The following is a 14,759-nucleotide window of genomic DNA, read 5'->3' on the forward strand; positions in this document are numbered from 1 at the left end:
TGGCTCATGCTCATGGTGACGATGTCCACAGCGACAATGTAACCACATTGATCCCCTTTGTCCCAAATGGATGGGGATGGGAACGATTTCACCAAGGTGGTCAATTTCCCAATGAGCAATCCAGGAACGTTCCCTTGACTCCAAGCACAGAGCAGTTTCCAGAGGATCTGGCCTTGGTTAGCTCCACTCTCACCCCAAGGTTTGCTGCGTTATGGGGGCAGGGGCTTTCCATAGCACACCCTCCTGGGCATTCAGCATCACTGCCGCAGGATCAGGGATGGTTTAGGTTCAGAGCTCAAGGACCCCCATCGCCTTCTTCCCTTCCTCCTTCTCTCTTCCTTCTTCCTTTCCTTTCTCTTTCCCTTCTGCTCTCTCTCCTTCCTCCTCTCCATTCTTCTTTCTTTCTGCTCCCTGGCTGTCTGTTAGGAGCATTCTTGCTGTGGCATGGATGACTCTGCCAGGTCTTCCAGGGTGGCATGGGAGGGAAGACACGTCAGTGACATTCGGGGCCGCCACTTTCCTTCTAGCTCCTTCTAAGGCAGAGCCTTCAGCCCTGGTAAGTCCACGGGACTGTGGAAACCCTAGCACTGACGGGGAAGGAGAGAGGGGCTTTTGGGTTTCTCGCTTTCCTGTTCATTAGAGTCGTCATTCTCAGCCAAGGTTTGGGGTAAAAACTGGGGCCTGATTCAGCGATGGAAATCCCAGGCTTCAAGGCTGGGCTGCTGCAAGGCAAGGGCAGGATTGCGGACAGGAAGTGGTGTGGCTGCGTGGGTGTGAAGAAGGCTGGCTTCCTTTCTCGCTAACACTTTCTCAGCCTCCCTCCCTTTCCCAGCCCAGCGATCAGCCAGTGCAGACACCTGCACAGGCACAGGGCCTGGCACCCAGCAGCAGTATGAGCAGGACTGAGCAAATCCAGTCCTACCAACTTATCTGCTTCCCTTGTCCCTCCTGGAATAATCCAATAGTTTCTCAGATTTATACAGAACTTCTACTTTGTCCTAGTAGGGGTTGGGGAGTTCAGACAGGCTCTGATGTTAATGGGAGCTTGACTAGAATATTCTTTGCAGCCGAGTTCTGTTCTGAAAACTCTGGTCGTACCTCCAGTTATCTTGGAGGGGTCGGGCCCCAGCACCATGACTCACACCCTGGGCTACCCTCGTTTTGGTTCCCTGACTCCAAATTCACTGTTTTGATATCAAAATTGAAGGCCTAAAGGTCACTAACTGTGAGCTCAACCTCATTGCATACACAGCTTAGGGAGGCAACCTCCGTCCCCGCTGTCCTGCCCACCCCCCCCCGCCCCGCCCCGCCACGGTGTTCACCAGCAAATTCAAATGAAGTTCTTGATAGCAGATCGGGCCGTTTGCACATTGGAGCCAAGTGGCTGGACCTGGGGGACATTAAGGAGACACAACTGAAGGACTCAGAAGAATCATGCATGATGTGAAAAGGTTTCTGACCAGGTGGACGATGGAGCCCTTTATAAAAGAGGCGAAAACAGGTGAGACGCGTTTAAGGAAAGACGAGGGGGTCATGAGTAGTTTTGAACGTGTGGACGGGGACACACTTGTGAGATGTCCTCTCAGACACATGTGACGGGAAGCTGCACACACAGGTCTGCCCACAGGAGAGAGCTGGGTTCTGGGTACAGGTGGGGAGTTATCAGTAGAGGGAGAGATGGTGACTGTATTTCTTTATACAGAGAAGCAGGAAGACAGAGAGAGAGGAAGAAACACAGAAGCCAGTATACTAGGCTGTTGGGAAGTAAAGGAAGAAAAGGCAGAGATATTCCCGTTAGACCTGGCAACCAGAGCTTGCTGGGGACATCCGAGGGGACAGTGTCAGTGAGGTGGCGGGAGCAAAGGCTAGATCGCCTATGGCAGAGACTAACGGTCACAAACTCCAGTTCCTCCACCCTGACATGAAGCTAAATTTCATTTCCCGACCTCTCTTGCAGCTGGGAGTGAGGCCTGGCCTGTGGACTGTGGCCAGAAAGCACTTCACTCTCATGTCCAAGACGTGGCCTCTCCCCATGTCCCTGCACGGGCTCGTCCTCCTGAGTCTCCCAGTCCAGCACCACTCCAATGCCTCGGGGTTACAGAGCAACTAAATGGAAGGAATTGGAATTGGTCCCTGAATTATTATGTGCAGCCCCGGGGCTCCAGCCAGTGGGGCCAGCAGGCACAGAGGCCCCGGGGTCAGCAGTGGAGCGGGTGAGCAGCCAGCAGGCAGCAGTGGCAGCAGGACTCAGAGCGGATCAGCAGTCGGGACAGCCAGAGGGGTCCGCAAGCTGGGGTGGCAGAAGTCCCTGTCGCCTTTGCTCCACAGCCTCCCAAAGCTGCCTTCCCATCTAGCGTGGATGTGGCTGTGGGGCAGATGACCCGGACGGGGAAGTAAGACCTAGGAGCCGCAAAACAACCTGAGGAGACAGGAGACACCTGGACAGGAAGAGAAAATGTACCAAGTCTCTAAATTCCAAGAACCTGGCAAAAGGAGAGACAACAACCATCTTTATTATCCAAATTCTAGAGAAAATGATTCTGCATCACAGCGGAACCTACTAGCTGCCACAGTGGGGGTGAAGTAGTCGTGCGGGGCGTCTCCCGACCTGGATCCACTCAGGGCTCTGAGAGTCAGGGGCCCGTGGGATGTGGCCCAGAGCCCTGAGGAGGAGGCCTGGCTGTGGGGGAGATGACCAGGACGGGGAAGCAAGACCCATGAGCCGCAAACCACTTGAGGAGATAGAAGATGACCTCTTCAGGAAGAGGAAACGCTGGAGGAGGCCTGGCCACAGGTCCCCTGTACACAGATGGGGAGGGAACCCTCCTCCCAGGTGTGAAAAAGATCAAGGCTCCTCCCTGGGCTTCACCGGGGCAGGCAGCTGGCCACGGGGTCCGGCCGCAGCACCGGCACCAAGTTCATGGGGCACAGCAGCAGCGGGCACATCTTCTCATGCTCCTTCAGCGCCTCGCTCAGGTGCTTCAGCTCCTCCGTCAGCTTCCCGATCTCTCTCCGCAGCACTGTGTTTTCTTGCTCCAGGCACTCATATTCCTGGGCCAGACAGAGAATGGGCAGCGTCTGAAAACGCATTCTGCTCCCCGTCACCCTGGCAGATCTAACCTGCACTGCGGTGCTCACCTCCTTCCCGTGGAAGCTTTCTCACTAACCGTGTCCCCCTCCACCACTCATGACCGTCTGTTCATTTGCTTAAGGTTGCTCTCCTCCTGCCAGGACGAAAGGTTCATGGCGGCAGGGCTTTGCTTGTTGAAAAAACTTCATGGGGGCCCTGAATGGTGTAGTGCAGTGGGTTGAGTGTTTGTCCTGCAAACCTGAAGGTTGCTGGTTCGATTCGCGGTTAGAGCATGGGCCTGGGTTGGGGGTCAGGTGCTCGGTTGGGAGAGGGAGAGATGGTGCTGTGGCCCATCAATCTTTCTCCCTCCCTTCCCCTCTCTCTAAAAGTAAAGTTTAAAAAAAAAAAACTTTATGAGGTATAATTTACATAAAATAAAATATACTATTTTTAAGTGTATAATTCAGTGAGTTTTAATAAATGCAAATAACTATATTGATAAAGACAGAATGTTTCCATCACCCTGAAAAGTCCCCTGGTGCCCCTTTGCAGGCTTCCCTTCCTGCAGCTGCTGACCTGCTTTCTAAAGGTCCCTGTTGGGGCCACCGCTACAGCCCCAGCACCCTGAACAGTGCTACAAACATATAACAAATGTTTGTTGAGTGCCGAGTAAATGAATGAAAATACCCCTTGCTTTGGCTTCGCTCCAATACTCTTGTGGTAAATTTCCTCTACGTCAGAGTTTATGGAGGCGTAGAACTTCAAAGGATCATAGAGACTCCTTGGCCCTACCCACACGATGCAGACACTGTCCCTGAGCAGTTCTAGCTCAGACATCCAACTGGTGTCGCGCACTCTCTCCTTCAAAGACAGTTCCTGCCATTTCTGAGCAGCCGTATGACAAAGCTCCTCTTTGCACTGATCCAAAAATGCTCTCCCCTTCAAACCCACCTTTTGGGCTTGGTTCCACCTTATGGAACCACATAGAGTAAATTCAATACTTTTTCAACATCACAGTTCTGGAAATGTTAGGAGACAGCCCCATACCACTTCCCTTTAGGTATTCTCTGGGCTCAACTGTCTCAGGTCCTCTGGGTTCCTTGGGTTTTAGGACTCCTGGTCCTTTGGTCCCTTTGGTCATCATTGAACACATGCTCCAATTGGTCAGGAGCTCTGAGAGAATATCCTTCCCAAAATGCAGGGCATGACTCCCTGGATAGCCCGCCTGCCTGTGCAGAGGGCGGACTGCAGGGGAGGAGGTGATCTGCTCTGGGCTGGACGCGAGTCTACAGCCACCTCACCCTCGGGATGCTGGGCATGCGGAGAAGCGCAAGCCTTGTCTGCACCTGCGGCTCCTCTGCCTATATTTTAAGAACACTTGATGTTCCGGAGTATAAGGATGGGCTTCACTCCTGCCTCTACTGAATTTCACCCTGTTCCCTTGAGCACCTTCCAGCCTAGCAAATCTTTTAGAATCTTGATTGTGTCAGCTCACAGAGTAGCGATACCACAAGCTATAAGCTGTCCACAGATTTGATAAGCAGGTCAAGCAGGTCCTCCTTTCTTTCCTTCAAGTCATTAATAAGTCCCAAATACTCAGCCAATGGCAGAGGCCCTAGAGCATGTCAACGGAGACCCTCCTAAGGTGTATTTAAATCTTACTTAAATCTTATTTAAATCTTGCTGGCATGTTGTTTTCAGTCTTCTCTAGGTTGATTCACACTATCGGGCTGTATTGTACCACGCATGCCATGCTTCCTGAGCAGGAGACCCAACCTTATTATCCATCACAGCATTTCTCTTACTAGTAATTTTTAAGAAATAGCACTAAAAAGGTCTGATCTTCTTAACAGGCTCTGCAGGCAAATGCCAATTCCCGACTCTGCCCTTGCGCTGCCTTCCTCTTTTTCTCTGTAGGTCTAGCTCAAGCCCACCACCACCAGGAAGGCTGCCATGATCACAGCACCCAATGGAAGCACATCTTTTATTATCTCTCTTATTCAGTCTTGTATCATGATCAGTTATAATTAAATAAGATCTCTCTCCAAAGAGCAGAAATATATAGCACCTGGGGCCTCTGCTACCCTCTTGTATCCTTGCCTGACAGGCCCCAGTGCAGATATCTAAGCTCTCAGTGATCCCTCAGCCCTCTGTCTCCTTACCTCCTTCCTTCCCTCCCTTCCCCTCTAGGCGTCTTCTTCCCTCTAAGAACAAGGGGTGCAGAGGGACTGCACGCCAAGGTCAGCTGAGCCGTTCCTCGGCCTTCTGCCTTTCCCAGGCAGGCTCTCAGGGTGGCCTGGAATACTCCGCGGGCAGCAGGGCTCGCCCTTCCCCCACAGGCTGTCCTGGGTCAGCTTGGCGGCACTAGTGCATTGGCCCTGTTCTGCCTTTAGCTCTCCTCCATGTCTAGGACCCCCAACTGCTGACGCTCTCCTCTGGCCTCTGACAAGCTCTAGTTCTAGAGCCAGAACTCAGTGTACAAACACGGCAACCGAGCCCCACCACGGGCAAGAGGAGGGTCTGGACGGGAGAAAGCAGATGCACGCCTCCGCAGCGCCTCCGCAGCGCCGGGAAGCCAGCCCGCAGCAGCAGGCGGTGCGGGGCTGTCTCACACACGCTCCGCCCTGCAACTGGAAGTGCTCGTCACTTCCAAGGAAAGGGAGAATAGATTCGAATGGTTCCCATGAGCTCGTTTACACTAGATTCCAAAGAACAGCAAACTCTCTTCCTATAGTAAAATATTCCAAGCTGACTTTCTATATTGACTGAATTCCCTGGCGAGGCGCCCTGAGCTCCCGAGCACTATCTCCAGAAGCCACATGGAGTCACGCCGCTTCGGCACCGCTGCTCTGCCCGCACCCCAACCCAGAAGGGCTTTAGAGCCTCCGCACAGGCTGCCCAGCAGGCCCCGCGCAGGCCTTCCCGCAGGGACTTTCTCCTCTGGGATTTAAGTTTTACTCACAAATATGCCCAGGGACTTTTATCGAGCTGAGGGAATACAAAAGAGAGAAGATGTACAAGTCTCCTTCCCATGAGACCAGTTCTACAAAAATAAGAGGAGGAGCTGGGAGGGGAGGAAGAGGAGGTAGGAGAGCACTGAGTGGGAGCAAAGGGAAGGAGTAAGACCCACGCTCACCGAAAAGAAATTACCTGGGCTTCACACGCATGAAAAATAAGAACATTAGACCCTTTGTTATTTCCAAAGAGATGCTCGGCTAAGCTCAGCAACCGCTGTGCTTTGAATCCCTCGCCCCAGGAGGGTTGAGGTTACTGCGCTGCCTTCCGGGGCATCTGCTGGGACTTAGTCGCAAAGCAGTGGCTATAGGTTAGAGGAGGTGAAGCCACTGCAAATCCCAGCTCTGTCTCAGAAATCAAGCTGTCTAGGGCAGTGACTCTCAACTGGGGCAGTTTGGGCAGTCCCCGGGGAACATTTGGAGTGTCTGGAGACAGTCTGGGGAAAGGGGCGCCACTGTACCGGGAGGGCAGAGGCCAGGGGTGCACAGGACAGCCGCCCACGACAAGGAAGTAGCCAGCCCCAAGGCTGAGACACCTTGCTGGGCATTTAAGAGAGGCTGACTGGGGAGGGCGGGGGGCGGGGGGCTGTCCCGGCGTATCCAGGGCCCAGGATGCCTCCAAGGCAGAGGGAAGGATTAGAGTGGCAAAGAAGATAATGTGGGTGCCTGAGACCAGCCACGGTCACTAAAGCAAGAAAGGGCATCAGGGGAAGCAGAAGGCCATTAGGAGGACACAGCCACACTCAGACCCCACTTCACAAGCAAGAAAACTGAAACTCTGAGAGGCGCAGTGACTCCTCCAAGGTCATGAGGACTGGAGCGTGATCCCTGATTTGAAGGTCAACTGCAGCTCTCATGCAATGACAGCTATTTGGCTTTGGCTTGTCAGTGCCTGGGCTCAAATTTCCCCATGGTGATTACCAGCAGAAATGGGCTGTAAGAGCTCAGGATTTTACAATAAGTCTATTCCTAAGCCTTGAGCTGATACCTTTCCCAGCAGAAAAATGTGTCATCAGCAAGGGCTGTCAAAATTAGTGTCATCATCAGTTTCTAAACCAAGTAGGGACTGAACATGAAGCATTCTCTTGGAACATGCAATATCTGAAAAAACTGTGGCAACATATACCACAATCATGTTACTCAAGAAACTGGCTGTTTGTGACATTTGGGGTTCCTGAGGATGGCATCGCTGCCTTCCTTTTCTGACTCAAAATTCTTTCTCAGTCTTACACCTTGAGGTGCCTGGCAACAACCAGTCTGACCCACTTCTGAGAGAAGTGTCTCTCAGCTTGTCTTAGGGAGCTGGCTGTTCGCTTGGGTTCCCGTTTGTGAACGTGGACTCAGGCGTATGCCTGCTGTTCAGAGATGAACAGGGGTCGAAATCCTCACGAGAGGTGTATGCTGCTCAAAGGGATGACTGGAAGAGCCACAGCAACACTGAGGTACACAGAGGCACGTTGGGAACTGCTTCTCATCACTGCAATCCGACTTCCAGCAACCCCTGCCCTGAAGGGGCAGCTCGGACTGAGGAGCGGCAGCCCCAGCCTCTGCCTGGCTTCGCCCCCCCAGGCTCCCCCACTGCCCTGCCTCTGAGGAGGTCCTGCCTCCAAGGACAGGTCTGGTTTTGGAGACAGAGGGGAGGGAGGTGGCGGGGGGGGGCTTAGGTGAGCTGGGACTGAAGGGGGTTTTTCAGGGTATTGGAGGCAAGAGAGTGAGGTGGGCAGGAGAGAAAGCTGGGAATTTTAAACAAGTCTTGCTCTCAATATTCCCCTTCATGGAATCCAAGAGAGGCAAATGGCCCTGGCTGGGTAGCTCAGTTGGTTAGAGCGTCATCCCAGGGCATCAAGGTTGTAGGTTCCATCCCTGGTCAGGGCATGGAAGAGCCAACCAATGAACGCAAAAATAAGTGGAACAACAAATCAATGTTTCTTTCTCTCTTTCTCTAAAATCAATTAATTTTTAAAAAATTAAAGAAAGGCAAATAAAGATCTGAGTGACTTTGAGCTATTCAGCCACACTACCCCACAGTCTGGGACAGGGGAATCCATGGGACAGAGACTCAGACCCTTCTCAGGGAATAGCCAGCAGAGCTGTGGCTGTCAGGCGGCTGTTTCCTGCCCCTCGGGGTCTTCCTGTGAGCTGGCCTCACTCGCATTTGAGGGGGTCTCCACACACTGGGTGCGCTCTCACTTTTCCCACCCTGCATGTGGCCTGAGAGCCCCAGGGGGCGGAGGGGCTTTGAACCCCGACTGAGAACAGTGTGCTAGGTGCCCTGCCCTCAACTCATTGGCGCACAGTGAGATTATTCACCACATTTTTCACCACACACCCCACTCCCAAAATGTAGATTTCTTCAAAGTTTAAAAATAATCATTTTTTACTACGTTTACTTTTTTTTTTTTTTTTTTTACAAAAGAACATATCGATAGAACATAGATCCCCAGAACTAGAATGTGCTCCCTGGAAGGAGGTGGGGAATTAACAGGGAAGGATTATTCACATGGAGCCCTTGGGCCACACATGATGCTCTTCTTCTATGGAAGGACTGGAAATTTCCATTTTCCTGAGCCAGCCACCAGCTCCCTCACACATTCTTGTCACTGATGACATGCATGTGGCTAGTAATGGTGAAAGTGGGCCCCCTTGACCCCATGTTTCTCAACAAAGCTGGCCTTGCTGGTCGAAGCTGGGGGTGGTCCACCAGGGGTGCACAGTCCTCATCCGCCCTTCTAGCTCACAGAGGAAGAGGAGAAGGGGGTGCTCTTCCTTGGAGGGACTGGGTTTCAGATCAATCAGCCCCATTTCCGGGAAGGACACCTGGCTTGAGGAGTCATGTCTATGGACAGCAGAACAGGCTAGGAACCCCATGGAGGAGCTCCCCACCTGCAGTTCTAAAAGGGTCCGGCAGGACTCCGCGTAGCACCACCCTTAGGTTTCCCAGGCAGCTGGTTCATTCGGTTGGCGAATCCAATAATGACAGAAATTAGAGAGACCTGTCTTCACTCTGTAGTAAATTATTTCTGTGGTCTTCTGTGACAGGCAGAATAATGCTCTGCCCCCTATAAGATGTTTACACCCAACCTTTACCTTAAGTGGCAAAAGGGACTTTGCAGATGACATTAAGAACCTTAAAATGAGACTATCCTGGATTATGCAGGTGAACCCAAGGCAATCACAGGGGTCCTCATAAGGGAAGGGAGGAGTCAGGAATCAGAAAAGGAGATGTGACTATGGAAAACTTGTCAAAGGAATGAAGCCTTAGAAAGACTGAGCTGGCCAGCTGGCTTTCAAGATGGAAGGGGACCACAAGCCAAGGGACACAGGAGCTTCTAGACCGTGGAAAAAGCAAGGACGCTGATTCTTCTCTAGAGTCTCCAAAAGGAATGCATCCCTGTCACCACCTTGATTTTAGCCCAGTGAGATCCATTTCAGACACCTGACCTCCAAAACTGTAAGATAATAAATCCGTCTTGTTTTAAGCTACCAAATTTGTTACAGCAGCCATAGGAAACTAACATTCTTTCCTTGGGTGCTGCTATGCTTCCCAAGGACAGGAATAAGGGGTCCGTCCTCTCTTTGGGACCCAGTGGCCATGCCTTGCTCACAGCAATGCTTAACAAATATTTGAGGAACGAATCTACTTGACCTTGCTCTGTGAAAGGTCCTATTCAAGTCATTTAGTCACTTCTATACACGTTATCACTTGGTACTTAAAACTGAGTGTCCTCTTGAGGGCTTTTTAGGACTAGAAGCTTCTTTAGGGGAAAAAGCCCTAGCTGTCCAACAGGCAAGTCCTCTGGACCCAGAGCCAGGCGCTGTGAGCTGCAGGTCCTCTCTGGGAATTATTCGGAAACACAAAGCTAGAACCAGGGTGGCTTCAGGGGCAAGGGGGCAGGGAGAAAAGAGGCAGAGGACACTGCAGTCCATCTGTGGAAACTTTGCACAGATGGGGAGGACCTTCCCTCACCCTGGTCTGAAGATTCTAGGACCTTCCTACTTCTGGGAAAGAATCTGATGTATAATTTATGCCATGCTGTGAAGTTGCGTCAGTGGGTCACCTTTCCCTGGACGTTTACATTCTCAATCTGTCCTCTCTTCACTGTTAAAGGATATCAGAGAGTGTCATTCCCCCTCAAAACACCTCAGAGTCTCCTCTGCTGTCAACACTCCCAGACTGGCCTTGCTGAGACAACTATGGCAACAAAGTGTGGTAGGAGAGAGCTCAACTAAAATCCGTGATTATTCACATCGGTGCTGCTCAAAGACGAGAGCTCGGAATGGTCGCCCATTTCCTGGACAGGTCCTTGGATGCCTCGGAGGACAGCCCCTGATAGCAAATGGTCCCCATGTCCTAGCTGTGAGATGATGTGGGAATCATGCATAGGGGTCGAGGACAATGGAAGAGTTTAGGAGAAACCCAGGCTCCTGATTTCAGTGATGAGAAATACACTTAGGTCCATTAAGTACAAATTGAAGACAGTGAGAAGAGAAAGTCTCAGGGTAAATGGACCTTCTATTATGACCACGTTGCATGAGAGGAGCCTGCAGCAGACCTGATGGGAAATGGAAATACAGGGTTAGGGATAGAACAGAGGTCTTTCCTGGAGTGACTGATGTTGGGAGAACAGATTTATAGATTAAATTCTCCAGGGTGAGAAGAAAAAAGACAGAATGTGGTCAACAACATTTAAGACAACAGAGGTAGAAACCTAAGAAAGAAGTCAAGGGCAAAGGGGCTAAGAGGGTCAGGAGGGTAAGAAATGTGTCTTTTTCTTTTTTTTTTTCTTAGAAGCTAAAGACCTTACAAAAAGATTTCAAGAAGGGGAGGGTCAGGCTGGCCAGGTAGCTCAGCTGGTTGGAGCACCGTCCTGTATATCAGAAGGTCACAGGTTCAATCCCTGGTCAGAGCAAATATCTAGGTTGTGGGTTCTATTCCCGCAATCGATCAATGTTTCTCTCTCACACTGATGTTTCTAAAATCAATAAATATATCCTCAGGTAAGGATTAAAATAATAAAAAAGAAGGGGTCATTGGTATCAAATATTCCAGCAAGGTCAAGGATGATGAGACTAGAAAGAGGTCCTTGGACCAGGTACTAGTAGTGGTCTCAGGGGGAAGAGCTTCCATAGGAAGTTGGTGTGTGTGTGTGTGTACATGCACATGCGCACTGGGTAGTGGGAGCAGAAACAAAATCAGAGGATTGGGGGAAAATGGGAACTGAGACCATGGAGAAGACAGCACTAGTCTCTTTAAGAAGCAGAAAAGTGAGGGAAGGAAAGGAAAGAAACGGGCACTAGCTTAAAAGGGAATAAAGATGAAAAGGAATTCTGAGTTTGTTTTACCATGAAAGAAACTTTCATGGTAAAGTTTCATGTGTGAGAGGCAAACAGTGGATGAGGGAGAAATGAAGGGGCCGGTGAGCAAAGAACCAGAACACTGGGCTGGGAGGACACAGCAGAATTAGTCATGCATGTGGCTTAATTGGTGATGACCAGGACGTGACTTCAGGGTCACCACCACAGTGCAAGGACAGAAGACGGCTCCTCTCCGTGGCCCTAAGGTGGCTCTGCCCCGACCACAGTCTCACCTCATGGAGTTTGTCAGCTTTCTGCGTCTGCTTCTTCCGACTTCTCTGAGCAGCAACTCGGTTTTTTTCTCTCCTTCGGACCTTTCTGTCATCATCCTCAGGGCTCTAGGGGGAAACGTGTGGTAAGGAGTGATGTGGGGGCCCCTCGCCCTGCCTGTACGCGCCTGCCTTCTCTCCTCACTCAGCATTGCTCACTGCCTTCTCCATTTTATCTGCGGTCACAGCAGCGCTTGTTGCTACATCAGTGGGGTAAGAATAGCCCTCTTAAGGAGGACGCCCCATGTGCTATGGCTGCGCTTCGCTGCTGATCCCCACAACCACTCTGAGAAATGTGTGGTGTCACCGCCACTTAAAAGATGAGGAATAAGAAACTCAAAGAGGTTAAGGAACTAGCTCCAGGTACCACGGCAAGTAAGTGGGTGAATGGGAAGTGGAACTCAGGTCTGTTGGACTCCACCAACGTTCACCAACCTCTGCCCCACAGGGTGTGTGTCTGGAAGAGCTGCGGTGTTGGTGTTGCTCATCTGAGAATGGGAAAGGCATCTGCTATCTGGAACTTGCTCTGTGCCAGGCCTTACACTGCCACACGCAAACCCGGACTTCTGACACTCTGCACACATTACGGTTACTCTTATAACTCATTGCAACCACATAACTCTATCAGCAGCGCACCAAATGATCTTAAACACCACTGACGACATGCTCATATGAACCATGCTGGATTGCCATTGTGTTTCACAAGTCTGAGCAAATCAGAAAGTACATTCATGATGTGCCTTGGAAGCCCTTAGTGATATATAAGATTTAACCAAACCTAGTCAAACCCCCGCAAGAGTTACTGTGAAACAGGTAGGCATAAAAGTGCATCTACCATGGCAAAAACACTTGATTCACTTATAGAAAACACGGAGAAGAGAGCGGCATTTCCTTTCCAGAACCCTGTGAAAAGATACCAAGGGGGTGGACGGGGCAATACTAAAAGAGTGCAAAACCCAAGAGATCAGTGGGATTCAAACACAGGAAAGCTACTCAATTACCAATGTTAATTGAAAGCAAATGTTTAGCTATCATTTTATCTGGTCTTGTGTTCCGAATAGAAGAGACACATCCCATGTCCCCAAGTAATGCAGGTAAAGAATTTTTAGCATAGATAAGAATAAAGGAGAAGAGTAAATGGCATATTCATAAATAGCATAAAAAGTAGAAGAGGCTGAAGCTTAATAAAGGAACAGAGGCAAGGTATTAAAATGTCATCTTTTAGAGGCAAAGAAGTCTTGGTAAACAGAACCAGAACACCACAGGGGACGAATGTGGTGCAGAGGACAGAATGTTAGCTTTGGAAGTACACATCTCCTGGGTTTTCTGCTTTGTTCTCTCCTAATGTCAATATGGCCTTGGTGACCATGTTCTCAGAATTTTCAGTTTACTCATTTATTGTAACTGTGATTCACTCATCCTTTCAATAGTGTGAACAGAGTGCCTGCCACGTGCCAGGCATTGCCTCAGGCGCCGGAGATACACTCCCGGAACTGCAGCCCAATGCTTGAGGCTGACCTGAGATAAAATACGATTTTACCTCAAAGCTCCCAGCACACGGTATGCCCTCAATAACCTCTGTTGAGGTTGGTGCTATTTTGTATTGAGTCCCTTATTGGGCTTGTCACTAAATCATTCCTCTTTGTTCCTCACAATCCGAAAGTCATAGGGCACAACGACGCTGCAAGCAGCCTGCCCTCCGGGAGCTTACACTCTAAACTGGGTTATCACCTGCTACCTGTGGTCACACCTGGCAACCAAGAAGAAACATTTATCAAGACAGAAAAAGGGGAGCAAAGTGTTGAGAAATTCATATATTATTAACCATATCTCAATTAGTCCTCACAAAAATCATTCAGAGGTCGATGTTATACATATGCATTTTACAGGTGGGGAAAACGAGACTCAGAGGGATAAAGCAAATTGCCAATGGCTTCAGCCTGCGTGTGGCAAAGCCAGCCCCAGACTCAGATTTGTGACTCTCCAGCATCACCCGATGACACTATCTGCCAAGCACCGACGTGGCAAGGGGGGCGTAACGATGAAAAGACTCAGTGCTATACAGCAGCTAAGTGGGAAGCCTCCCAAAGCAGTTCCTGCAGGCAGCCTCCTCTCAAGGCTGCTAAGTCCGCAGTTGTAAAAACTGCCGGGACCGCGCAGAGGGCTGGACGCGGGCGCGGGGTTTCCGCCAGCGCTGGGGGTGGAGGCCGCCCGCGGCAGGCCCCCACCACGTACCCTTGGCCAGCTGATCCCGAGTTCCCCATTCCCGAAGCAGCCGGGGAGAGTGGATACTGATTGTGCCGGGGCACGAGTTGCCCCCTAGGGCTAAATTTCCCCTCTCCGCGCCCTGGCTCCCGCTCGGAGCTCCCAGAAAGGGCCAGGCGCGCCGGGGGTGGGACGGCAGCGGGTGGCGGCGCACTGATGGCGGCGCGGACCCCACGTGCGGGGGAACATGAACCATGCGCCGCACAGCGAGGTATCCTTACCCTCGAGTGTCTCCTCCCCCTCCTGGCTTGCACGCCCCTGTCCTGTACGCCCCGGGTGCCGTGCGTGCGTCCCTGGACCACCCTCGCGCCCCCACTCCCCACTGAGCGGTCAGCACCCGGAACCCCAGCACCATCCTCCTCGCGCCTCCCTGCCGTCCTCCCTGAGCCTCTAGTTCACTACCTGCGGCTGGTTCCCGGGCGCCGAGACGTTCCTCTGCAGGACGCTGCCGGCGGCCGGGAGCCCTTGCGACATGCCGGGCGCTCGTCGGCCCAGCCCGCCCCGCCGCGCCGCCTCACGGAGGAGCGGCCGCGCGGCTCGCCGCGTCCTGCACGAGCGGCCCTACCTACCGACACTCTCCCGCCCCCGGCATCCTGGCGCCCGCACCTGCCGACCGCCGGCCCCCTGCCCCGCCCCTTGGGCTTCCCGCTCGTTGGGCTCGTGCAGCCTCTGCGCTTTGCCCGGGCTTCCCCACCCCCGTCCCAGCCGTCGGTCCTTCCCGTCCCCAAGTCTGCCCCGCCCCCTCCTTCTCCCATCCCGCCTCATTTCCTCCTCTCGGGGCCGCAC

General features: G+C 51.8%; 1 protein-coding gene across 1 annotated transcript; it reads right to left on the minus strand.

The window, feature by feature from the left end:
- Positions 1-2,595: 2,595 nt before the first annotated feature.
- BATF3 (basic leucine zipper ATF-like transcription factor 3) lies at positions 2,596-14,449 on the minus strand. The gene is made up of 3 exons (XM_054587522.1): positions 14,376-14,449; positions 11,673-11,777; positions 2,596-3,051 (listed from the first exon to the last, which is right to left on the minus strand). Exons 1-3 carry the CDS (start codon positions 14,445-14,447, stop codon positions 2,866-2,868), a joined length of 363 nt encoding a protein of 120 aa, XP_054443497.1. The 5' UTR covers positions 14,448-14,449; the 3' UTR covers positions 2,596-2,865.
- Between the last annotated feature and the right edge of the window lie 310 nt (positions 14,450-14,759).

Source organism: Pteronotus mesoamericanus, unplaced genomic scaffold (genome assembly GCF_021234165.1).
Source record: "Pteronotus mesoamericanus isolate MK-2021 breed Mesoamerican mustached bat unplaced genomic scaffold, CSHL_Meso_final scaffold_1186, whole genome shotgun sequence".
Classification (NCBI taxonomy): Eukaryota; Metazoa; Chordata; class Mammalia; order Chiroptera; family Mormoopidae; genus Pteronotus; species Pteronotus mesoamericanus.

Bases quoted from the DNA above. Each gene is read 5' to 3' on its own strand.
- BATF3 (XM_054587522.1), bottom strand. From the start codon at position 14,447: ATGTCGCAAGGGCTCCCGGCCGCCGGCAGCGTCCTGCAGAGGAACGTC. The intron at 11,778-14,375 runs GTAGTGAACTAG...GTTTCCCCCTAG, and splicing joins CGCCCGGGAACCAGCCGCAG to AGCCCTGAGGATGATGACAG. The intron at 3,052-11,672 runs GTGAGACTGTGG...TGTCTGGCCCAG, and splicing joins AAGCTGACAAACTCCATGAG to GAATATGAGTGCCTGGAGCA.